Source organism: Pyrus communis, chromosome 17, assembly GCF_041283825.1.
Source record: "Pyrus communis isolate YQ-2024b chromosome 17, ASM4128382v1, whole genome shotgun sequence".
In the NCBI taxonomy this organism is placed as follows: domain Eukaryota; kingdom Viridiplantae; phylum Streptophyta; class Magnoliopsida; order Rosales; family Rosaceae; genus Pyrus; species Pyrus communis.
The window spans coordinates 19273427-19301325 of record NC_142581.1 but is presented as its reverse complement, the minus strand read 5'-3'; the positions used below and the strand labels follow the sequence as shown (position 1 = coordinate 19301325).

Below are 27899 nucleotides of genomic sequence, written 5' to 3'. Positions count from 1 at the left end.
ATCCTAATTCAGCTGGAATTCATGTGTATTAATATTGAGGTATCTTATACATGTGGAGACCATGATGATGTTTCGGTAATTATCAACTGACTCGACAAGTCAGCTCACCTTCCGTTAGATCAGATAGACTACATTTTAGACCACTTGGTAAAATTGCTTATTCTTAAATTTATCAGATTTTTTGGTGTTTTGATCAACATCTACTTTGACCACGATCCCATAGTCATCTCTTTGTATCGAAAGGCATTCCAATCAACCTTGGGTACATGTCTACTCTACTGGAATTCCTATGGCTTCTAAAGTAGACAAATCGTTTAGGAAAATTACTCGGACATCTAATTTTTAGTTGTGATCATTAATTCTTCAATCACCCAACAGATACTTTGTTGAATGAATCTTTACCGTGGGTGATTGAATATTTCAAAAACTACGGTTGTAGTGATATGTTATGCATACAATCCAGTTATCTTGTACTCTAGATTTGGTAGACTTGTTTTAACCCTCAAATTCTTAAGTGTTCTTTTAGCCTTCTCGACATAGTTTTACGCAAAATCCGATAGAAATTCACTTGAAATCGGCTCGCTAAGGCGTTGTGAACTACATTGTTCGGCTGTATAATGTGTGTGCTGCTAATGTATCTCACTGTGATGTGCGTTTTACTTCCAAGTTTTTGGCAACCTTCTTGACGGCTATGTGTATTAAGTTTTGTCACATACCACATTTACTAATTTCCAATCTGAATGACTTATCTGGACCTTAAAGAACATATTGCTTTTGTATGTTTTGCAGTTTTAGTCGGTTATGTTAGACACCTATCTCTACTTATATTGCATTCGACAATAGTTATTATTCTAATTTGGCTATGGTATTGTTTGACCCATGGTATAGAGATTTTATGCACAATACAAGATTGACAAAAGAGTATTGCGAACAGGTATTTGAATGATCAAGATTACGACGTAGGAAATTATGTTGCCCAAGAGGGTAGTGCATGAGTACGATCGAGGCTATGATCAGACAATGTATGTGTATTTCCCAATGGGGGGCATGATTGTAATATTGCACCCTCGGGGAATTATTACTTGCTTATTGAAACATTAGTGAGTTGTCGATATTGCGGGCTGCAAACTGTAGTATCAATAACTTATTTGTTGGGTTCGTTAAGTAAGGGATGGGTTCGTTAGCATTTTTACTTATTTATTTATTGCTTAGGCTTGACCCAAGAATTCTACACTTATTCTTGGACTACATGACGCTACAAGTACGTAGGTCAAATTTTTCCATGTTCAGTTTTAATCTCAATGCAATTATTTTAACTTTATGTTATTATATATATGTATTTTGATGTGATGTTATTATACATATATAAGTATTTTCTACTTTATGTTTTTATAAAAAGTGTTATATTATAATATTGTACTAAAAGAAAAAGAAAGTATGAGTTTGGAGGCATGAAAGAGGAATCATTGCAATTCGATCGCGACATAATAGGATTCTCTTTTATGCAACCACTCTAACTTGATATCTTCTTTACATAGCACCTTATTTCAAATTTCGGGGACGAAACTTTTTTAAGGTGGGTAAATTGTGATAACCCGTCCCTACTTTTACAATTTTATTAATTTTAAAAGAATGAATTGACGAAAATGCCCTTTGAGGTGGATGTTGACTTTCGTTGACCAGCGTATTGTGAGATGTATGAAACATTCTTTAAGTGAATCCTTGTAGTGCTCGTCACTATGAACACGTAGGCGTAAGCAGAATCAGAATCAAAGCTATGGTTAAAATTTTATTGAACTACGATCGTAAGTGGCGTTTTAGTAATTTCACATTTATGGGAGATAATTTGTTTGTCTTTTGGCCTTGGGCTGTGTACCACGTGAGGCCCATGCCATATTCCTCCACCCCACTCCCGTGTCCCTCTATCTCTCGGGACAATCTCATTTCTTTTTTACAAAAAAGATCCTTCACCTCACTTTCTTCACTCATTGGCTACTAACTCATCTTTTTCGCTCAAACCTTTTCAACTCTCATCTTCATCCCTCTCAGACTTCCTATTTCTCTGCACATGCAGAAAGGTCGAGAAGGTCTACCTAAAATCGAGCCTCGATGACGATGTTTCACCCGACCACCACCACATCCTTGTTCCTTTTAAACCTTTCTCTTAAACTCTCAATCTCTTTCCCATCCCTTCTACCTCCACTGGTATGAGGAAAACAACAGTGCATAACCACTTAACTAAGCCAACTCCAGCAAGATTTCTCAATACTTTGATGAAGGTAAGCCTTAGGATTCCTTAGGTTCTCTTTTTAATCATGATCGGATGTCTTTTATAATCTTGTAACTGATTTGGAGAAAGAACAATGCAAAAATACCTCGAGGGAGTTTTTCCCCAGATTTCTGGAAATCGAACAGTGGCCATCGGGCCACTTTCAGACCATTTTTCCAGCTATCTGAGGTTTCATTTAGACCTCAAACTAGTATATTTCTTTCCTTCTCATTCCTAGCTTCAAATCCATATATAGAACTCTAGAAATGACTAAGAAATGAGCTCAAATGGAGCTCGAAAAGATGGCTCTGCAACTTGCAAAATTGCAGGAACTCGCGAGGAAGGTGAGTACTGTTGTACTCGCAATGCGTAAGGCGTGCGTGATGGCGGCAAGTGTGGTGCCGATGCGTGGCAGCATTTGGAGGAACCTGAGGTCCCTCCTTAGGTTTCTCGATGTGCCGGACTCGAATCCGCCCTTTATTTTCCAAAATTTGATTGTTTTAAAATAGTTCCTTTATTAGCCGTACTTTGTATGAAAATGCGTTTATAAATGAGTACGTTACGTATTTACATAAATGGTTTCGTTTCTAAGCGAAACGCATTGCAAGGATTCTCGATGCTACGAGGCGGGTTTGACTAGACGACATGATCTGTGAGTGGGTCTTTTCTTTTATATGGTGTATGTGTGTGTGAGTGTATGTATGTATGTATACATGTGTGTGTGTGTAGTGTGTGTGTGTGTGTGTGTATATAATTGTTAGTTTCCATATATACATTTCATAGAGTTTTGTACAATACGCCTAGATTAGCATGACATTTATGAGATTTAGCACATTGATAGAAATGATGACATCATGCTACACCGTACGGGATGCAAAGGTATAAGTATTATTACTGATGCCATAATTATATTTACGGCTATGAATGATATTATGTTGGCTAGAATTATCGAATCACTGTGACATGACTATATTTACGTTATTTGTTCATCGTTGCTGCATTAATGTTAGTACTCGCCTAGGCTAGGGCCAGACTTTCCCATGTATATGCACATCGCACCGTATGCTCACTTTGGATCCATTATAGGTGCCAGTCATGTCCTAGATTGCTATAGGCAAATAGGACTCGTATGTACTGCACATAACACCAGCCTCCACGTGATTGTAGTACTATAGCGCATATTATTGTTATCCTATTCATGTCAAAATATCTTTGCATGAACTCGTGTGGCAACATATGTTGATGAGCATTCGATATGATATGTTTGCTTATCCGAGATTATGTGATTACGGATGTCATGTGCTTACTTATGAAATATTGTGCCGTATTGAATTCTTAAGATTTTGCAGGTTACGGTAAGTATTTTCTTACAGTACGTAGTATGTATATTTTGGAAACTATACTTGTTTTACGGCGAGGTTTTATTATGTTTTCGAAAAGGTTTTTTCAAAACTTTGTTTTTAAGCCCACTCACCCTTGTTTTTCGCCCCTCCAGGTTTTAGTACTGAGCTTTCATGTCGACGAGGATTCTTGGTAAATCTCGGTATAGGTGGCTACCTTTGATGGTATAATTCTTATCCTACCTTACTGTACTTTACTTATGCTCTGACATCATGTGTGAAATGGGTTCATACCCACTCACAAGCGCACTCTTATATTTAGGCACTTTTAGGTTTAAATTTATTCACATTTTCCACTTCACTGAACTTTATGGCTTTGTCACCCTTCTTGTGTTGGCCAACATAGCCCGATTAGGAGTCCAGGTTTCCGAATTGGGATGTGTCATCGACCCTATTAATATAATGAATGAATTCGATCTTCAATTTAAAGTATTGCACTACTGGATACCACAAAATCTTATGTTGTGCTTATTGGAAGTATAAAATAAATTCTTCAGTGTTTTTTAAATCTATCAAGTGTTTGTTAAATCTATCAATTTGATGGGATATGCATTCTACAAAACTAGTTCAACGATCCAACCGTCAAACATGCTTGTATATACTCCGATATAGCATGTGTAAAAAATCGCAAGAAAGAAAACATTCAGAGAGTAGGTAACAGGACCCAAAATTTCAATGGTTATAAACAAAAAAATCACGATTTAATGGTAAATTTAGCTTTGATTTTGATGATTTTTTACGGCTACACTCCTCGGCCCTATAAGAATACAATCAACAAAGTCGATCTTCAAATAAAAATATTTGCACGGGTGGCTACTTAATCAATTAAAATTAAGTAGTTTTATTTTATGGCTTCTAGTTGCTCACAAATACAAATCACATCTGACAATAGCTAACCACCCTAAAAAATAGAGAAATTACTGTCGGTGACCACTTGTTGCTCTCAGGAATAAACAATTGCTTTCAACCATTTAAACACGCCCTTGAAAAAAAATATAACTATAGTAAAAACAAATTTTTTAAAAAAAAAAAAAAACCAAAGATTATCAAAATTATGCTTATCTAATCGTGATTATTCATTAAATTCAAGTTTTCTACATCTTCATACCAATTGTAGCGAAAAAGTATATTAATTTGACATAAATAAATATTTATTCGACAACAAGAAAACATAAATAGATATTTATGTTATATTATATATTAACTAGTTTAATGAATATATTTAATTGACCATCTTCCCAGCCTAATGGTGAAGTGCTTGTGCATGAGACATCTTGGCCTTGGGTTCCCAGGGGGTGTGCTTTTGCTATTGCCTTTGAATGTGATTAACAAAACATAAATATTTATAGAATAAAAAAATTTGAAACTATTTGTGTTGGATATAATCGCCAGAGTTCGTATAAAAAATTTGAAAATATTTTTTTCAGATATAACCGTCAAATTTAGTATAAAAATTGAAAATAATTTAACATTATCTGACACATTACTTACTCATGGCGGATATATCCACCAGAATTGGTTAAAATTATTTAAAAAATAAATTTGTTGGACTAAAGGGCCTGCTTCATTCTTGTCGGAAAGTAGTGAACTAATGTTGGATATAAGCGACAACACTACTTTGTTATTTGACATTATTTATGTAACAACCAGTTCCCAATTACTACGATTTTATAATTTTAAAATGTTAAATTTCAAAAATACCCTTCGAGACAAATACGTTGACTTTTATTGACCGCTTTGTCGTGACACGTAAGATCTGTTTTCTTGGCGTATCTTCGTAGTATTCGTCGTTAAGGACGCGTGGGTGGAAACAAAACACAATTTGGAGTTATAACAAAGGAGTTATTAACGAATGAAGTCGAGGACAAAATGGTTAATTGATCATTTTCTGGAAGGTTCCAAAATTGTTGGAGAAAATTTGGGAAACCACGTGAGTGGCTGTGAATGGAAAGATAATGAGAGGAAAGAGAGGGTTACTGCCCAATAAGAGAAGAATGGCGGAAGAGAAGGAAAGCAACCAGATAGGAGGGAGAGACCAATCGGGAAAGTGGAAGAAAAAGGAGTGACCAATCAGAAATGATGAAAGGATGGAAGGGAGAAAATAGAGGATACCACCCAACCTGGACCCTCACCTGACCTTGTTTTTACCTAATTTCTGGCCACTTTTCCGTCGCTTTTTCCATCGGATTTCCAACAAGTTGAAGCCATCCAACACCACCACTAGACTCACTGATCTGCCTTCTTCAATTCCCACCCAAACTCGACAGCATATAGCCCCAGTTTCGTGAGGAACCGAGTCGGTGGTGCCGAGGGTCTCATGGCGGCGATCTACCATTCCTAAAGAAAACTCAGTTGACTACTACCATGGGTCAACTCCTCTTGAACACAGGAACAAGTCCCAATTCTTGGTTGGTGCGGCGGAGCACCGGAGGTGACGAATCAAAACACACCCTTTATAGGGTTTTCAGCGGTTCGTGGTAATTTCAGGCCACTTCCGGACTGAATTAGATTTCGGCCCAGATATGAAAGTTGATGCAAAATATATAAGCACACAAATTAAAACCCTCTTTTGACAATTGTAGTATATGTATAAGTAGGGATCGTTCTAAACCGGGGATTAGGAGGGATTGCTAAATCACTTGAAAACTGACTCAAAAACGTAAAACAAAGGTTAAAACACTAAACTAGACTCAAAGAATGCAAAACTAAACACTTAAAACACTAAAACAAACCAAAACACTCAAAACAGCACCAAAACACTCAAAACTGCCTTAAAAACACAATCTGGGCAGTTTTGAGCACTTACACTAATTTGGACGAATTTGGGTGATAAATTGAATCAAAACACTTAGAAACACAAACTAAGACACTTTCTAACTAAATTGAACACAAAAGTAAAGGGGGATTTAGTTTTTGACGAAATTAAACAAAGTGCACATATTGTAATAAAGAAAGAATGTAAATATGAATTTGATGAAAATATGGATGGAATGCTAGCTAGAAGGTTCTTCTCCACACATGTCACACTTGCATACAAGATGATTTTCAGTTGGTCTTTCGATGAATCATGAAACTCAACACCCCGGGTTAATTAGGTTCGCTTAAATTAACCTTCAAGTTCTCCTTAAGTTAATGAATTGGATGGGACAGCGCATACACAATTCAAAACATTCTCCAAAAGTCCTTTACGTGAAAAGCACAATAAAGATACAATCAAAGATCATTAAGCAACATGAAAACTATAAGTGTTGACGAGACATTCGTTACTATGATGAGCATGAAACTAGTGCCAAGAATTCATTTAACGCGATCGTTTATAAGCGACCTCCACTACTTGTGAATATAAGATTGTAACTATTAGGTGAAACTCACTTATATTCTAGCATCATATTCATGCATGAAAACTAAGCGTGCACTCTCAATAAACACACACAAATAAGTTATCAATCAAGCAGTTAAACAAATTGAATCCACAACTCATGAAATTCCAACCGAAAGTAATCAATTTATATTGCAAGCATAAACATGGTTTCGAATCACCCCTTAGCTAACTAGGGATTTAGTCTCTCATGTTCACAGAAAGAGAAACAAAATTGAAATTAAACATAGAGAACAAAAGATTGATTACACCTAAAACGCCCAACAATTCCACGTTGAATTTCTGCACGTCTAGCTCCTCTTTCTTCTTCTCCTTGCTGCGACAGAGAGGGTTTAGGGGGTTTTTGGATGTTATTTTGGTTTGGGAATGGATTTAAGGAGGTGAAGGGTTGCGGCAAGGGGTGTGAGTGGTGTAGGAAGGTTGGGAATGGTGGGAAGCTACGACAGGTATGTAGAATGGTGATGGTGGCTGCAAATTGAAGGGAGAAGATGGAGGGGTGGCTGCGGCAGAGAGGGTTTTTGGCTGAATGATGAAAGAATGAATAATAGGATCCCTAGGGTGCGGCTAAGCTTTAGAATATATAGGGTTTCAGAAAATAAAACCCTAGCTTATTTTTATTAACTAAAATTAAGTCAAAGGCTTCTAGAATTAGGGAATTAAATCAGAAATTAAAAAGGGAATTGGCTGCAAGGTGCGGCTAGGGTTTTATTTAGGAAGGAGCATGTGTTTAAATGCATAAACTAGGACAAAAATGCACCCCCTTGCACGGCAAGGGAAGGGGAGAAGGGAAAACCCACGACAAAGGTGTGAAAGTGGGCTAGGGCCTTTGTTTTGTGTCCTAAAGTGCATACAAGGCCTTCAAAAGTGGCTAGAAAATACGGACGTTTAAGATTAGGAAAGGTTACCAAAATGGGAAACCTAGGGTTAGGGTTAACTTTCCTACTTGAAGTAGGAATCCTCGTTGAAGTAGGAATCCTCGTTCTTCAAGTCTTCAACTCATTCATTCCTCTTTTGCTCCAAAAGACTCCAATTTGCATCTTCTTGCACACTTTGGCTTCATAATCTGAAAATACACAAAAGTGACTTTAAACACTAAAATAACTAAGGAAACACAACATAAATGCACGAGAACAAGCTAATTAAGTCGCATGAATATGCTCCTATCAAATTCCCCCACACTTAGCTTTTGCTAGTCCTCGAGCAAAACAAAACAACTAAAGACAACAAGACGAAACAAAACAAACAAAACATAACCTAAACCTTTCAACGTTTGCCTCAGGGATTTCCAATTAACATGACATGTCAAAGATCATTACTCACATAGCTTTTAGTCTTACTTCCCCTCAAGCACATGCTTAATCATAGTCACCATTCACTAGCTCGCATTTAATCAATTAAAACAACATTTTGAATGTAGTAATATGCCTTAGAGAATTCCCTCAATTCCTCACTAGTTATGCACTCAATTTTCACTTAGATTTTCTGACTACACACCCTACAATAGTTATATGTGAGAAGATTGATGTAAACATGAAAGACTAGTACTCACATACGTTATAACAAAGAAAGCAATTTCTGGAGTAATTAAACATGTTTAGATATGATCTCATGAATGGAATGCTACTACTTAGATGCGAGAACCAGTGACACCATATGCTCATACCAAATTCAAACTCCACAATTGAAATGCACAACACTCAAGATAGAAGTCAAGGGTTGTAACGGGGCTTGGGGTATTGGCTAACAAGGAAAGATAGGGATAAACAAAAGTTCTTTAAGCAATAGCAAGCAAAGTAATGAATTTAAGACTTAGAATTCACTTAGAATGCAGAAATCAACTTTTAGACATATAGGGAAGATTCAAGCAACTCTTAGGGCCAAATTCATTGTTTTTGGACCCTTAATTCAACAACCAATACTTTGGAACTCTTTTCACCTCTTTTCAACTCTTTTTCACTTTTTTTTTTCTCAACTTCTTTTTTTTTTCTCCTTCCCCCACACTTATTTTCTGCAACACATTAATCAAAAGGAAGTCATTTTTAGTCATGCTTACTATGCTTCAAAAACAAGGGTATGGGTGGTCCTAATCTAGGCTAGGTGAGGATAATATGGGTTAACAAAGAACATGGGCTAATACGGCTCAATGGGGTTAAACTTAAACACAAAATGAGTGAAGGGCACACGACTATTTGGCTTCGATGGTGGTCACTACACAACTTCATCTTGAATACGTGTTATGCAAATCAATAACATGCTTTGAATGAAATGGGCATGAGTTCTAGCATTTGGAACTAAGTGATGAAACGCCTTCTAAGTAATAACCAAGCAAAGAATAATGAGATCATGCAACGACTTTTAGAAAACAATGATGCACAGATTATTACTCTCCAAATAAACGTTTAGGCTCAAGTCTCACAGGGATGTAGCGTTAGTTTGAGTTCATTCCTTCATGCATGTTACAAAAACTAATTTTCCTTTGTGATTACATGTGAATTCGTAAACTATAACTACAACCAAGCATAAACCAAAGAGTATATCAAACGTCCATCCATGTTTGTAACTTTCTTTAACCATCATGCAATTAAAAACCAAATCCTCATCATTGTGTTGGAAGGTAACCTACGACACAAACAAACACACAAAAACAACTCTTTTTGGGTTTTTCAAAACAATTTTTCAAATTTTTATGGGATTTTCGGATTTTTAATTCAACACACACTAAAACACTCTAAAATAGCTTAAAAACACTTAAAAACAGCAAGGAACAAGATTGGAAGTTATGGGTGATAAAATCCCACGAATTTGCATCAACAACATTAGTTACGCCCCCCCCCCCCCACACACTTAAATCAAACATTGTCCTCAATGTTTCAAGCCTAAAATCACACCAAACAAAAGTACACACACAAACAGCCACTAAACACACTAAGCATGGCAGAATGTAAATAACAAAGAGAAGAGGTTAGGGACGCAAATCTGGTTATGGAGTGTAAATGCCATCCTCTCCTTGGTGATTGCATGGGTTGCCTCCCACGAAGCGCTTGCTTTAACGTCTTGCAGCCGGACGATGGTATGCTCATTCCCCATTGGAGCCCACGGCATGCAATGGGATCTCCTCCACAATATGCTCAACAAAGTTCTCGTAGTAGGGTTTCAACCTATGGCCATTCACCTTGAATTCTTGTCCAGTTTTCAAACTTTGTATTTGGACTGCACCATGCACAAAAACATTAGTGATAATAAATGGACCAACCCATTTAGAACGTAACTTACCGGGGAATAACCGAAGACGGGAATTGAATAACAACACTTTCTACCCGATTGAGAAGGTTTTGCCTCTAATCATCTTGTCATGGACGGCCTTGGTCTTCTCTTTATAAATCCGGGCATTCTCATACGCCTCATGCCTAATCTCTTCAAGCTCGCTCAATTGTAGCTTCCTATGGTTTCCAGCCGTGTCCACATCCATATTGAAGGTCTTGACCGCCCAATGTGCCTTGTGTTCAAGCTCCACGGGTAGATGGCATGGCTTGCCATAAACGAGCCGAAATGGGGACATACCAATGGGCGTTTTGTAAGCCGTTCGATACGCCCACAATGCATCCTCCAAACGCAAGCTCCAATCTTTTCTATTTGGCCCCACGGTCTTTTCCAGGATTTGCTTTATTTCTCGATTTGAAACTTCGGCTTGGCCACTAGTTTGGGGGTGATAAGGTGTGGAAACCTTATGCATCACGTTGTACTTCTTAAGCAACGCCGTAATGGTGCGGTTGCAAAAATGAGACCCACCATCGCTTATGAGCACTCGAGGCATCCCAAATCTAGAGAAATTGTTAGATTTTACAAAAATCTGCAACAACTTTAGAATCGTTAGTTCGGGTGGCTTTAGCTTCCACCCACTTTGACACATAATCAACGGCAAGTAAAATGTAAGTAAAACCAAAAGACATAGGGAAAGGACCAATAAAATCAATACCCCAAACATCAAAGATTTCAACAACAAGGATTGGGGTTTGCGGCATTTGGTCTCTTGGGCCTAAACTTCCTGTCTTTTGACATCGATCACATGTTAAGCAAAAAGCCCTAGCATCTCTAAACAATGTAGGCCAATAAAAACCACTTTCAAGAACTTTAAACGTTGTGCGTTGTGTGCCAAAGTGTCCACCACATGCATATGTATGGCAAAAACTCAAAATGGAATTAAACTCAGATTCATGAACACAACGACGCACAATCTGATCCGGGCATATTTTCCACAAATAAGGATCATCCCAAACATAAAAACGTGTATCCTTTTTTAGTTTATCACGTTGGGCCTTGCTTAAGGTGTTAGGAACTTGCTTAGACACTAAAAAATTAACCAAATCGGCATACCAAGGGGTACTTACCTCAACGGACAGAAGTTGTTCATCCGGAAACGTTTCTGAAATGGGAAGGTCCTCTTCTTCACGCACCATTCGACTTAGGTGGTCAGCCACCACGTTTTCACATCCCTTCTTGTCCCTAATTTCAATGTCGAATTCTTGAAGTAGGAGCATCCAACGAATGAGCCTTGGTTTGGCCTCCTTTTTGGTGAGAAGATACTTCAAGGCTGCGTGGTCAGTGAAAACAATTACTTTAGTACCAATTAGATATGATCTAAACTTATCTAACGTAAATACAACCGCCAAAAGTTCTTTTTCGGTTGTAGAATAATTCAATTGAGCATCATTTAAAGTGCGTGAAGCATAATAAATAACATGTGGCTGTTTGTTTTTCCTTTGGCCCAAAACAGCTCCAAAGGCATAATCCGATGCATCATACATCAACTCAAAAGGAATGGACCAATCTGGTGGAGTGATGATTGGTGTCGTGGTGAGAGCCTCCTTTAAGTGCTTGAATGCCGTGGAGCATGCATCATCAAACTCGAAAACCACCTCTTTTTGAAGCAATCGACATAGTGGCTGCGCAATCGTGGAGAAATCCTTTATGAAACGCCTATAAAAACCTGCGTGACTAAGAAACGAACGAACCTCTCTAACCAAAGTTGGAGAGGGTAAGTGACGAACAAGGTCTACCTTAGATTTATCCATTTCAATGCCTTTTTCAGAAATAATATGTCCTAGAACAATACCTTGCTTAACCATGAAGTGACATTTTTCCCAATTAAGCACAAGATTTGTTTCAACACAACGTTTCAAAATTAAGGTCAAATTATTTAAACAATGATCAAAGGAATCACCAAACACACTAAAGTCATCCATGAATATCTCAATAATCCTCTCAACATAATCAGAAAATATGCTAACCATACACCTTTGAAACGTGGCAGGAACATTGCACAAACCGAATGGCATGCGTCGATATGCAAACGTTCCAAAGGGACAAGTAAAAGTGGTATTTTCTTGATTATCCGGGGCAATAACAATTTGATTATAACCAGAATATCCATCAAGAAAACAATAAAATGAATGACCCACTAACCTCTCAAGCATTTGATCTAGGAACGGCAATAGGAAGTCGTCCTTCCTTGTGGTGGCGTTTATCTTCCTATAATCAATGCATACACGCCAACCGGTTAGGATTCGGGTGGGCACAAGCTCATTCTCCGCATTCTCCACAACCGTCACTCCAGATTTCTTGGGAACACATTGGATAGGTGAAACCCATCGGCTATCGGAGATGGGGTAGATCACTCCACAATCAAGGAGTTTGATTATCTCCTTCTTCACCACTTCCATCATCGGAGGGTTGAGACGGCGTTGAGCCTCTTTAGTTGGTTTGGCCCTCTCCTCAAGAAATATGTGATGCATACATGTTGTGGGACTAATACCTTTGATATCGGCCAAGGTCCAACCTAGGGCAGATTTGTACTCCTTCAAAACACGCACTAGTTTCTCTTCTTCTTGTGTTGTGAGTGATGAAGAAATAATGGCAGGTAAGGTCTCCTCTTCCCCCAAGAAAATGTACTTCAAATGGCTAGGTAGTGGTTTGAGATCAAGAATAGGTGCCTGAATTATGGATGGAAGCAACTTGTTAGTCGAAATGGGAATTGACTTAAAGTTAGAAAACTTACCATCGTGCTTAGGCAATGACTCAAGGGCAGCAACCAACTCAATGCATTCCTCACTAGGAGGCACGACATGCAATGGAGTGTGTGTGCCGTGGGCTACCAACAGTCCCCCTCCCTTGGTTTTGAGTTCCATGCTTCGTGTAATGACATTTTCGAGTGCATCGGCGTTCAACTCTTCAAGGTATCCTTACGCCAAAGAGTCAACTATATCAATGGATAAACATGAATGATCCTCACTAGGATACTTAATAGAATCAGAGAGATTAAAATTAACAACTTCCCCATCAAATTCCATGGACAAAGTTCCATTAAACACATCAATCTTCGTCCGAGCCGTCTTCATGAATGGCCGTCCAAGGAGGATTGGCAACAAAGGGGCATGGTCAGATTCATCCATCTCGAGCACATAGAAGTCCGCCGGAAAGATTAAATGATTTACCTGCACTAACACATCTTCCAAAACTCCCTTTGGATAGGCTAATCTATCGGCCAATTGTATGATCACACCATCATTTTTCAATACTCCTAGGTTCATAGATGCATAAATTGAATATGGCATGACATTTATAGAGGCACCTAGGTCTAGCATGGCAGATTCAAAACGAGTGTTACCTATGACACAAGGAATGGTAAAACTGCTCGGATCTTTGCATTTGGGGGGTAGTTTGCGTTGCAAGATGGCGGAGACATTTTCACCTACCTTTACCACCTCTTTGGTCGACATCCTCTTCCTAGTGGTGCAAAGCTCCTTTAAAAACTTGGCGTACCTCGGGACTTGCTTGATTGCATCCAAAAGGGGTATGTTAACTTGAACTTTCCGAAATGTCTCAAGGATGTCCTTCTTGGCTTCTTCTTTATTTGTTTGCATGAACCTACTAGGAAAAGGCACATTCGAAGGAAAAACATTAGTAGGAACCGAATTTAACACATTCTTACCCTTTTTGGACAAATTGGACATTTTTGGATCACTAGAAGCTTGCGGCAAAGGTGTTTCCACCTTTGCCGTGGGTTGGCTTGCTTCCTTCTCTTCAATTCTCAGTTTTTCATCCTCGTTAGGACCTGATGGTGATGGTGTAGGACCTGCCCCGACTTCTTTTCCACTTCTCAAGAGTATGGCCTTTGCACTTTCAAACCCTCCTTTTGGGTTTGGAATGGTAGAACTAGGAAGTTGGCCTTGGTCACGAAATTTCCCTACAAAATCTACAATCTGCCTAATTTGTTTCTCCAATTGATCCACCCTCTTGTCTTGGTTTTGCATGGCTTTGGCTTGATTTTCTGGCCATCTGAGACACAATGGAAGTAAGATTAGCTAATCGTGAATGTATGTCGGGTGTGTATGGCTTAGTGAAGAACCCCGGGGGTTGTTGTCTAAAGCCTCCTTGTTGTGGTGGTTGTTGGGGCTCCCTCCATTTGAAGTTTGGGTGGTCTCTCCAACCTGGATTATATGTGTTAGAATATGGGTCGTTCCTTGGTTGGTTTTGGCCTTGAAATCCAATTGCATTTGCGCTTTCCCATCCACCATTTTCAATGAGTTGTGGGCACTTCTCAGAAGCATGTCCTTGGATAGAACACACTCTGCATACAATTGGTCATTGCATCCTCATCCCTTCGGCCATCTGAGACACAATGGAAGTAAGATTAGCTAATTGTGAATGTATGTCGGGTGCGGAACTTACCTCATGAACTTGCTGTCGTAGGGGTCCTCTTTGGCCTACTCCTTCGTATTGTTGAGCTTTCAACGCTCGATTAGCAATTAAGACCTTGGCAGCCATGGGTGTCTTGTCCACCAATGCTCCACCTGCCGAGGCATCGAGCATTTGACGTTCAATTGGTAGGAGCCCCTCGTAGAAGTATTGTAGAAGTAACTCCTCTTTCATCTGATGATGTGGACAAGAAGCAACAAGTGATTTAAAACGTTCATAATATGTAGGAAAAGACTCACCTTCTTCTTGCTGAATTCCACTTATCCTTTTACGTAAAAGGATGATTCGAGAAGTCGGGAAAAACTTCTCCAGAAATGCCCTTTTCATACTCTCCCATGATGTGACGGTTCCGGGAGCTAATTCATACAACCAATCTTTGGCTTTGTCTATTAAAGAGAATGAAAAAGCCTTCATCTTCAAAATACTTCCATCGACGTTGACGGGAGTCATGCCTGAACACACCACTTCGAATTTTTTCAGATGCTTGTTCGGATCCTCCATGGACAACCCATGGTATTTTGGAATGTGGTGGAGCAAACTTGACTTCAACTCAAACTCTTCGGTCTTACCTTGGGCAGGTGAGGGATATTGGATACACAAAGGTGCGGCATTATCCAATCCCGAAGCAGAAAGCTCCTTGAGTGTCCGGTTGTCCATGGCCATGCCTTGTGGTTCTTCAAAAATCCTTGTTGTGGCCTCCTCTTCCTCTTCTAGGACTTGTTCTTCAAGGTCAGGTTCCAGGCTTGGTGGATTTGATTCGTGTTGCTTCCTCTTTCGTCTCAAAGTCCTCTCAAAATCGCTGTCAAAGTCCAAGATATTCTCACGAATCGGTTGAGAACTCCGAGTCATACACTAGTACCTAAAACAAGAAAAACAAAACAAGGTCAGAAACTTAAACAAACTAATATAAACAGAAAATAACAATCCAAGGGATTAGCAAAGTTGCTAATCACCGGCAACGGCGCCAAAAATTTGATGCAAAATATATAAGCACACAAATTAAAACCCTCTTTTGACAATTGTAGTATATGTATAAGTAAGGATCGTTCTAAACCGGGGATTAGGAGGGATTGCTAAATCACTTGAAAACTGACTCAAAAACGTAAAACAAAGGTTAAAACACTAAACTAGACTCAAAGAATGAAAACTAAACACTTAAAACACTAAAACAAACCAAAAGACTCAAAACAGCACCAAAACACTCAAAACTGCATTAAAAACACAATCTGGGCAGTTTTGAGCACTTACACTAATCTGGACGAATTTGGGTGATAAATTGAATCAAAACACTTAGAAACACAAACTAAGACACTTTCTAACTAAATTGAACACAAAAGTAAAGGGGATGTAGTTTTTGACGAAATTAAACAAAGTGCACATATTGTAATAAAGAAAGAATGTAAATATGAATTTGATGAAAATATGGATGGAATGCTAGCTAGAAGGTTCTTCTCCACACATGTCACACTTGCATACAAGATGATTTTCAGTTGGTCTTTCGATGAATCATGAAACTCAACACCCCGGGTTAATTAGGTTCGCTTAAATTAACCTTCAAGTTCTCCTTAAGTTAATGAATTGGATGGGACAGCGCATACACAATTCAAAACATTCTCCAAAAGTCCTTTACGTGAAAAGCACAATAAAGATACAATCAAAGATCATTAAGCAACATGAAAACTATAAGTGTTGACGAGGCATTCGTTACTATGATGAGCATGAAACTAGTGCCAAGAATTCATTTAACGCGATCGTTTATAAGCGACCTCCACTACTTGTGAATATAAGATTGTAACTATTAGGTGAAACTCACTTATATTCTAGCATCATATTCATGCATGAAAACTAAGCGTGCACTCTCAATAAACATACACAAATAAGTTATCAATCAAGCAGCTAAACAAATTGAATCCACAACTCATGAAATTCCAACCGAAAGTAATCAATTTATATTGCAAGCATAAACATGGTTTCGAATCACCCCCTAGCTAACTAGGGATTTAGCCTCTCATGTTCACAGAAAGAGAAACAAAATTGAAATTAAACATAGAGAACAAAAGATTGATTACACCTAAAATGCCCAACAATTCCACGTTGAATTTCTGCACGTCTAGCTCCTCTTTCTTCTCTCCTTGCTGCGGCAGAGAGGGTTTAGGGGGTTTTTGGATGTTATTTTGGTTTGGGAATGGATTTAGGGAGGTGAAGGGTTGAGGCAAGGGGTGTGAGTGGTGTAGGAAGGTTGGGAATGGTGGCTGGAATGGTGGGAAGTTACGGCAGGTATGTAGAAGGGTGATGGTGGCTACGGATTGAAGGGAGAAGATGGAGGGGTGGCTGCGTCAGAGAGGGTTTTTGGCTGAATGATGAAAGAATGAATAATAGGATCCCTAGGGTGTGGCTAAGCTTTAGAATATATAGGGTTTCAGAAAATAAAACCCTAGCTTATTTTTATTAACTAAAATTAAGTCAAAGGCTTCTAGAATTAGGGAATTAAATCAGAAATTAAAAAGGGAATTGGCTGCAAGGTGCGGCTAGGGTTTTATTTAGGAAGGAGCATGTGTTTAAATGCATAAACTAGGACAAAAATGCCCCCCCTTGCACGGCAAGGGAAGGGGAGAAGGGAAAACCCACGGCAAAGGTGTGAAAGTGGGCTAGGGCCTTTGTTTTGTGTCCTAAAGTGCATACAAGGCCTTCAAAGTGGCTAGAAAATACGGACATTTAAGATTAGAAATGGTTACCAAAATGGGAAACCTAGGGTTAACTTTCCTACTTCAAGTAGGAATCCTTGTTGAAGTAGGAATCCTCATTGAAGTAGGAATCCTCGTTCTTCAAGTCTTCAACTCATTCATTCCTCTTTTGCTACTAAAGACTCCAATTTGCATCTTCTTGCACACTTTGGCTTCATAATCTGAAAATACACAAAAGTGACTTTAAACACTAAAATAACTAAGGAAACACAACATAAATGCATGAGAACAAGCTAATTAAGTCACATGAATATGCTCCTATCAAAAGTTGTTCCCCTCGTAGAGATCTTCATTCTTGTAAAATTTGAAAATTTTTGGAAATAGTTGAATTTTTCAGCGAGTCTATGAGGTCGGCGACGCGTGGACAAAGACACCACTTGACCTCCCTAGGCTAAAATGGGTCCCCCGATTCCATATTAGACATCTAATTGATGAAATCTCGTTGTTTGGTTATATTTCCTTTAAGGGCCGCCACTTGGTTATTATATGATTCGATGATTCGACCATTAGATCATCACCAAACTTTAATACATAATAGTATATAATGTTTAAGGATATTAGGCACTGATGGATCAGGAATCTGACGTATGGATCTTCCCAAATAGGTTTTCTATGTTTGTAAATCTAAACGTCGATCGCCACTTCATTTTAGTGATTGGTGGAGATCTGACCGTTGGATCATTCCTAAACTTTACAATGTTGTTCTAGAAGATTATTGAAACTCTTAGGAAGTTACGGATCAAAAATTTGCTGTGCGGATCTTCTGGATCAAGTTACGTAGGGTTATGGAACCTACCGTCAACCTTTGACCGACGGTTGACATTTGGTCAATGGGTTACAAATCATTCTAGAACGTCCTTGGGGATATGTTTTATGTAATTTATGTGTTCTATCGATAAGAATTCTGAGACGTGATTTGATATTTGTTCTAGGCAACAATCGTTCGTGACGCCTTAACATTTGTGCTAGGGAGTTGTAGCGCGGACTTCAGGTGAGTGGGTCTTTTCTTTTATATAGTACATACGTATTTGTTGGTTTCCATTTATACATTGAAAGAGAATTTAATACGTATGGCTAGCTTAGACTAATGCTGATAAGAATTAGCGAAATAATTGAAAGTTACGAAGTGACCATAAATCCTACGGGATGCATAGGTATGCGTATGTTTATTAATGCCATGATTATACCTACAACTATGAATGATATTATGTTGATTAGAACTATCGAACCACTATGGCATGACTATATTTATGTTTTATGCTCATCGTTTGCTGCACCGATGTTAGTGCTCGCCCAGGGTCGGGACCAGTCTTTCACGTGTATGTTCACATCCGCACCGCATGCTTGCCTTGGATCCAAGTAGGTGCCAGTTCTGTCGTACAAGTTGCAATAGGCAGCTTCGACTCGTATGTGACCTCGAATAACACCACTTTTCACGTGATTGTAACACTAGAGCGTATATCATTATTACACTCAGTCCTGTTCATGTCAGAATAACTCTGCATGAACTCGTGTGTCAGCATGTGTCGATGAGCACTTGGTTTGGTATGTTTGCTTATATGAAAGTATATGATTACTGATGTCATGCACTTATATATGAACTATTGTGCCGTATTGATATCTTGATATTTTGCAGGCTACGATGAGTATTTTCATACTACATGTAGTATGTATATCTTGGAAACTATACATGTTTTATGATGAAGGGTTATAACGTTTTCAAAGGTTTTTATTAAAACTTTATTTTCAGGCCCACTCACCCTTGTTTTTCGCCCCTCCAAGTTTTAGTAGCTAAGCTTTCTTACCAACGAGGATTCTTGGCAAATCTTGGTGTAGACGATTACCTTTGATGGTATAATTCTCACCCTATCTTACTATACTGTACTTATGCTCTGACATCACGTGTGAAATGGGTTCATTCCCGCTCACAGCACACTCTTATATTTAGGCACTTTTAGGTTTAAATTTATTCACATATTCCACCACACTACACTTTATGACTTTGTCACCTTCTAGGTGTCGGTCAGCACAACTCGATACAGAGTCCAAGTGGACATTTCGGGTCGGGGTGTGTCAATTTAAACATGTTGTCAGAAATATTTTATCCGATAGTAATAATATAAAACCGCCACCATTCTCCGACACATTAAGCCAATTTTGTAGTAGTGATTGACAATGTGTGGAAATTTTGAATAGTCTGGTAGTCTTTCATGACTTGTAAATGAGTTTAATGAAAAACAGGACTAACCGATCACTTAGCCAAGCTTGTTACATATTACAATAATCAAGTCAACTTATTTAATTTCATACAAACTGTTGAGAGAATTTGGCACTGTTTTCTGACTGTATATGTGCTTTCAAACAAATTTATTTCTAATTTGCTCACAATGCAACTTACATTAAACAAATTCATTGTAACGCAACGTTTTGATTCAATCATGCAAGCCTATTTAAAGAGAAATTTACATATAACATTGTATTATTATACAGAAATATCGAAATAACAGTAATTTTGTTCCATATAAGTTGCATTGTATTATTATACCGAAATAATATCTACTTCCAATTCATAACATCGTTATTATTTTTTATAGCCAAGTTGTTGGTTGAGCAAGATTTATTTGCTTGATATCCCAAATTCATATTATCAAAAAGAAAATGTTGAGAATTAGTTATGAATAATGCTAAGGAGACTTAATTATTTATAAAGATGTTTTTTTTTAAATAAATGATATTATCTAATATTAAGGGAGGGAGAGGTGGGTTGGGCTAGTAATAAAGTGCTTTAAATTCGCTTTTGGCGAGAATCAAACCTAAAATTTTTCACTTACAAAATACCACTAAACCGTAGTACAAGTGACAAAAGATGAACTCTTTAACATTTTAATTTAGTAACATACTAGTATTAACTCAGACGGTTGGGATTAAGGCATACTGCATCTTCCTCTTCCCCTTCTTCCCCCATCATTCCCAGCTTTTTCTAGCTCTTTTTCCCTCTTTCCCTCTTTCCATCTTTCCCTTCCACCTCCACCATCTGCATCTTCTTTTTTTTCTCTTGCTTTCCTTCTTCCTTCCCCCTTCCTTCCTTTCTTTCTTCCGCTCAAAAGTTTTTTATTTTCTGAACTTTTTTATTTTCGTCTTTATTTTGGCTTCCCTTGAGCTTTTTTCTATGAAATCTATCTCAATTCCCATGAGCTAGACTCAGATTTGGACCTTCATGGCCCTCTCCTGCTTCAATGCAACTTTTCGTCACACATCCTCAACCACTGGTCTTTGCTACTCGGCCCGTATGCTTCTTCTCAGGTGTTAGGTGGTTGTCAAAGTGCTTTTATCACTATTTGGCAGGATTATAGGAGCGCTTTCTACGTGAGTGGCTTGCTCACCCCTATTTTCCGTTAATCCATTTGTTTCGTTGGTTTGTTCTCTTGGTGGTGGTGGTGATCTTGTGATGGAGACACATCTGGTGGTTGCTGGTTTCGTTCCAATCTTAGTTTTTTTTGTTGTTGTTCGGCTGGTCACTTTTGAACCTATTTACTGTATTTTTTTTTATTGCTATTGGGCTTGTATTTAAGTAGTGGGTTGCCTTCTGGCTCTCTTTTTTTCTTGTACTTGCTGTTTTCAATGGAAGTAAATTAGTTTGACCAAAAACAAAAAAACAAAAAAGTTCAATGATTTAACTGGCAGTTTTTAGTGCGCCTCATCTGATTCCGGTCCAATAAATTCTTGTTATGTTTTGAGGACAAAGGCATCATCATTACATGTACGATCTGTTCTCTCTCTTATCTCTCTCTCTCTAATGTGAACATGCACACAGTCTCGGATTTGACATTCACATCACGAGCTGTTCTTCCGAATCTTCTCATCTTCACCATCCATCCATTGCACAATCAACGGCCCAGGATTTTTGATATATTATCACGAAAATATACAACCACAATAAAATAACTGGTTTATAATTTTTTTCTCAGACGCCGTTGCTAGTGTAGGTCATAAAATATTGGATACTCATATTTGGCATCGTTCTATTCCGTTGAAAGCTAGACATGCTTTTATTTGTGATTGTAACGGATTTGGTTGTACTCTGATTCCTTTATTTAATTGTGTGTTGTTTTTTTGTAATACTAGTAAAACAAAATTTTATAAATTAAATAACATATAAGTTGATGATTAGATTATTATTTAAGCAATAATAAACGTTCTCATTCTTATTAGTAACATATCATTTAGTTACAAATTTTATTTTCCTAGAATTACCCTTTATTCTTTGATAAACAAACTGATTAATAATTCAATTTTTGCAGATATGGTATTACAAATATAAATACTAAAATGGATTGTATATAGGGATGGGCAACAATTATGGCGGACAGGTAATCGCGATTATTTACCCATAACCGTTTATGTTCATACCCGCATAACCGTTTACCCGTTGGGTAATTGCATAAAATTTTATACCCATACCCATAACCGTTTATAAACGGTTAACCATACTCATAACCGTGTACCCATTTAACCATAACCGTTTACCCATTTACCTATTTACCTGTTTTTGAACCCGTTTATCCTGTTTTACCCATTTATCCCTTTTTTCACCCGTCTACATGTATTTTTTTTTTTTAACAACTTGAAAAATTACAAAAAAAAAAAAAAAATTCACAATTTTCGTTTTCTGACAATTAAACACCGTTACAAGTACACTTTAGCATGTATTTCCCTATTTTAATCATTTAAGTCCTCATATAATTCCAATAATTGAAATAATAATTTACAAACAATATTTTTCTATTACATCCAAGCAAGTCTTTAATTATAATTCATATGATTACAAAGTAAAGCTTCTAAAAACAAAAAGTAATCATTATCTTGAATAATAAATGATCAAAGCTCCAAAATATTTTGAAACTAAACACTTTCAAACACTAATGCTTTAACACGTTCAATCACAAAGTCTCATTGACTCAGTGTCACCAAAAGCGGCCTACAAAAGAAATGTATAAATCGAATTAGTATCCCATTTAGGAACATCGACACCAGTTAGCATGAATCTAATAGAGGTAAGTGATCACAAAAGATTTAAATTGTACACTCAGTTATCAAAAAAATTTAAAAAAAAAAAAAAAAAAAAAGCAAACAAAAGCGGAGTACCAAATCAAATGAGCGGGGGATGGAGGTTTGAGACTTTAAGTCTGGTGGAGTGATTGAAAATTTTGGGTTTTTATTGTTATTAGTTTTTAAATTTTACATATATTAAATTAAATGGGTAAATGGATACTCATTATAACCGCAGGTAATACCCATAACCGATGGATACCTATTATAACCGCGGGTAGTACTCATAACCGCCCATTTAAATTTCACGGATAAACGGTTATACCCATAACCTTTTATTCGTCTAAACGGTTATCCATAACCGTAATCGTGAACTTAAAATGAACAAGTAACCGCGGTTACCCAAACCCATAAGTATTTTACCCATTCCTAATTATATAGTATGGAACGAGGATCCTCCACATGTTATTCATGCTGCCCTCTTTCATGATATCAGTTGTGTATGAGTTTTTTCAATCTAAATAAAAATTGTTTCTCCATAAACAAAAGTTAATAAGTTGTAAGAAGTGGGTAAGTGTGGATTGTATTAATAAAAATAGTATTTCAGCTTAAAGTTCTTTTTCAAATCATCATATCTCTTATGATAATATCACTCGTAATAAAAATATATATACAAATAAAAGAAACTAAAGTTAAAAAAAAAAAAAAAAAAAAAAATCGTAACACTATTCATAAAAAAGATTCATTTAGTTATTCTAATCGGTCATGTTGGTTCTGATCCTGGTCAACCCATTTGTTAAACTAAAATCAAGTTTGTTTAAATAATTTGATCAAAGTTCTTAGCTTCATTGTAAATCCTACATTTATAGATTCAATATCTCACAAGTTATGACATTTTAAAAGTTCAAATAAGAGTAAATCTATTAAGGTGTGACATGGTTTTCAAACTACTCTAAAGTCTTGTGGATTTCAAACTTTCATACATAAAGTTTTTTTTCATTCAAGTCACATATCTAAAGTTACGTTTTTCTCTCAAATTCGTACTTTTGTTAGGTTGACTGTTAATAGCTCCATTAAAACGTGACGTAGCTTGCAGGTGGACAATAAATGTGCATCCACGCGCTACTGTGGCTCCATGTAGACATTAAAAAATTAAAAAGAAAAAACTACGGCTCAATTATTTAAAATGCCAAAAAATCTGAAAATTCATTTAAAAATATCTAATAACAATAATTAATTATAATTTTCTTCAAAATACTTAAAAAAAAAAACTTAATCAACCATCTTCATACTCAACCCATAAACCGGTAACCAAACAGAAACAAAAAGTTTTTATCAACCCTTCTACCCAGTCCTTCAACCTAGCCCCGCACCTGCACCCTCACTCTCTAGATCCGTCGAATAACAAATGAAGTTTTCAGAGCATATTACCTAGCCGCGGCAAACACTTGGATATGTTACATGTTGTTAGTGTTTAGGTGTTTAGGGTTTTTGAACTGAAATCTCAGCATGAGGTAGGTGTGCTTTGTCTTCTTGTCAGTCGTCTTTCTCTTTCTTTCATCTCTCTTGCATTGGACATCGTCTTGTTTTCTCTAATGTCCTCATCATCGATGCAGCGTCTCATTCGACATTGTCTTTGTCGTTTTCGACAACCTCAAGACCTCGTGTTCTTCGACGATCTCAAGTTCAAAAGCCCAAATAGCGATTGAATCCCCAAATCGACTCAGTGCTTCATATTTGGAGTCAAGTCACAGACACAAGAGCGATTCCATCGCTGAGTCCACTTGGGTTAAATGTGATTTGTGTTGAAGCTATTAAGGTTTGTTCCTAGTTTGTAGGATTTGTTTCAACTATTGTTAATGAGCCATAGTATTTAGGGATAAGTTATTTGTTTCTGTTATTTGCTTGACTTAGTCCTATACCACGTTCTAGGGTTGTAAAACGTGGGCTGCATATTTTCAGCATTTATCTTTCCTTGTAAGGTTATTTAAGGCCATGCTTACTCTTTAATCAATAACAGATATTCTCCCAGCATTTGAGTACCAAACCAAATACATAATTATGTGATTGAGTGTGTGAGTTCAACGTAGGTTTGTAACATCTGGTATCAGAGCCCCACCACGAGGCCTGATTGACGCTAGTTTCATTGTTTAACAACGACGCCATGACGACTGAAAACAACTTTGTACAACCTGCAATCCCGAGGTTTGACGGACATTATGATCATTGGAGCATGCTCATGGAGAATTTCTTGTGCTCTAAGGAATATTGGAGTTTGGTGGAAACTAGAATTCCTGTAGCAGTAGATGATCTCATAGATGGACAGAAGAAAACTATTGAAGATCTGAGACTAAAAGACTTGAAGACCAATAATTACTTGTTCCAGGTCATTGATCGTTCAATCTTGGAAGCGATATTGAAGAAGGAGACCTCGATGGACATCTGGGACTCCTTGAAGCAGAAATACCAAGGCACAACAAGAGTTAAACGAGCACAGTTACAAGCTCTTCGCAACGAGTTTGAAATTCTACACATGAAGGAAAGGGAATCAGTAAACGAGTACTTTGCATGTGCTCTTACCATAGCCAATAAGATGAGGATTCATGGGGAAAAGATGGAAGATATGGTGGTCATCAAAAAGATTCTGAGATCAATGATTGATAAATATGATTATGTGGTATGCTCTATTGAAGAATCGAATGATTTAGACATCATGTCCATTGATGAACTACAAACCAGCTTGCTCGTGCACAAGCAAAGAATGAGGCGACATTCAGTGGATGAGTAAGCCCTAAAAGTGACTCATGATCTCCAACAAGGTGGGCGAGGTGGACGCAGCAATTCCAGAGGAAGAGGACGAGGAAGGGGTAGAAACAGTCTAGATAAAACTACTCTTGAGTGTTACAACTATCATGAACTTGGGCATTTTCAGTGGGAGTGCCCCAAGAAGGGGAAGGACTCAAAAGGTTTCTATGCAGAAACTAGTGAAGAAATGCTATTGATGGCCTAAGTGGATATCAAGGAGGTCAACAGAGAAGAATTGTGGTTCATGGACTCGAGATGCAGCAATCATATGTGTAGTCTGCATATGTGTGGTAAGAATGAGTTGTTTACAACTTTGGATGATACATTCAGGAAGTCTATGAAGATGTGGAATGATTCAAGCTTGGATGTGCTAGGAAAAGGAAATGTCCGTATGGAAGTCAACAGAATCATGCAGGTCATCATTGGAGTATTTTATGTTTCGGGGTTAAAACACAATTTATTGAGTATTGGACAACTACAAGAGAAGGCTCTCGCCATTTTTATCAAAAGTGGAAATTGCAGAATTTATCATCTAGAGAGAGGATTAATCTGGGAGACCATGATGGCAGAAAATTGCATGTTCATTTTACTAGCCGGCATACAGTTACAAAGACATCATTGTTTGACCACTGTGACGGATGATCAACCTCAACTATGGCATTGCAGATATGGATATTTGGGTTGGAGTGGTCTAAGGGTTCTCCAGCAAAAGAATATGGTGAAGGGTTTACCAAAGTTCAAAGCACACAAGGAAGTTTGTGAAGAGTGTTTGGTGGGAAAGCAACAACGAGACTCATTCCCAAAAGAGAATACGTGGAGAGCATCTCAGAGCCTTTAACTCGTGCATGCAGACATATGTGGGCCTATTAATCCAATCTTCAATAGCAAAAAGAGGTATCTCATTACCTTCACTGATGATTACAGTCGGAAAACTTGGGTATATTACTTGGTTGAAAAGTCAGAAGCTCTCAATACGTTTAAAACTTTTAAAGCTAAGGTTGAAAAGGAAACCAATTTAAGCATAAGAACCCTGCGTACAGATCGTGGAGGCGAGTTCATTTCACATGAGTTCACTGAGTTTTGCAACATGCATGGAATTCGAAGGCAATTAACAACTGCCTACACTCCTCAACAGAATGGCGTCGCGGAAATGAAGAATCGAACCATTATAAACATGATTCAAAGTATGTTTACAGAGAAGAAAATGCCAAGAACTTTCTGGCCATAAGCAGTGAATTGGCCCATTCATGTGCTCAATAGAAGTCCAACCCTAATAGTGAGACATATGAAGCCAGAAGAAGCTTGGAGTGGCTCCAAACCATTGATGGAGTACTTTAGGGTTTTTGGATGTTTAACACTCGTGCATGTTCCTAACAGTAAGAGGATTAAGCTTGATGATAAAAGTAAGAAGTGCATTCTACTAGGAGTTAGCGAGGAATCCAAAGCTTATCGTTTATATGATCCAACTACTAAGAAGATCGTGATAAATCGAGATGTTGTCTTTGAAGAAGACAAAGTTTGGGACTGGAATGACAATCATCAAGAGACAAACCATGGCTGATCTTAAATGGGAATCAAATGAAGGAGATGATCCAAGGAATGACAATAATGCAGAAGAATCGGCGACAGAAGAAACAACACTAGACATCGAGGACTCTAATCACAATGAACATACAGACATAACTGGCCGAGAGGGACGAGATAGAGGATAACCAGTGTGGATGAGAGACTATGTGAGTGGAGAAGGTCTCTTCGAGGAGAAGATATGGCTCATCTAGCTTTATTTGCTGATTCAGATCCGATTACTTATAAGGAACCTATAAAAAGTGACAAACGGAGAAAGGTAATGGACTCAGAAATTAAAGCAATAGAGATAAATAATACATGGGAATTAACAGAGATGCCATCAGAAAGGAAATTAGTTGGGGTAAAATGGATCTACAAAACGAAGCTCAATGAGAAAGGAGAAGTAGACAAGTACAAGGCTCATCTGGTTGTAAAAAGGTATAGCCAGCAATATGGGATTGATTATGCAGAAGTGTTTGCATCCGTAGCTCATTTGGATACAATTTGTGTTATTATCTCACTTACAGCTCGAAATGACTGGAATGTGTATCAGTTGGATGTGAAGTCGACATTCCTCCATGGTGAAATAAATGAAAAGTTATTCATTGCACAACCTTCAGGTTATGAACAAAAGGGGCATAAGCACAAGGTTTATAAGCTCAAAAAGGCTTTTTACGGTCTTAAACAGGCTCCTAGAGCCTGGTACAACCGCATTGAGTCTTATTTCATGAAGGAAGGTTTCGAGAAGTGCCCACATGAACACACCTTGTTTGTCAAAAGGCTGAATGAAGGTAAAATGTTATGTTGATGATCCTATATTCATTGGGAATGATAAGTCCATGTTTAGAGATTTCAAGCATTCAATGATGACTGAGTTTGACATGACTGATCTTGGGAAAATGAGCTACTTTCTTGGCTTAGAAGTGTTCCAA

General features: G+C 37.7%; 1 protein-coding gene across 1 annotated transcript; it reads left to right on the top strand.

The window, feature by feature from the left end:
* The first annotated feature begins 24760 nt into the window (after positions 1-24760).
* Positions 24761-25384, top strand: LOC148689573 (uncharacterized). Its single transcript, XM_088688503.1, has one exon. It carries the CDS (start codon positions 24761-24763, stop codon positions 25382-25384), a length of 624 nt encoding a protein of 207 aa, XP_088544629.1.
* Positions 25385-27899: the final 2515 nt, after the last annotated feature.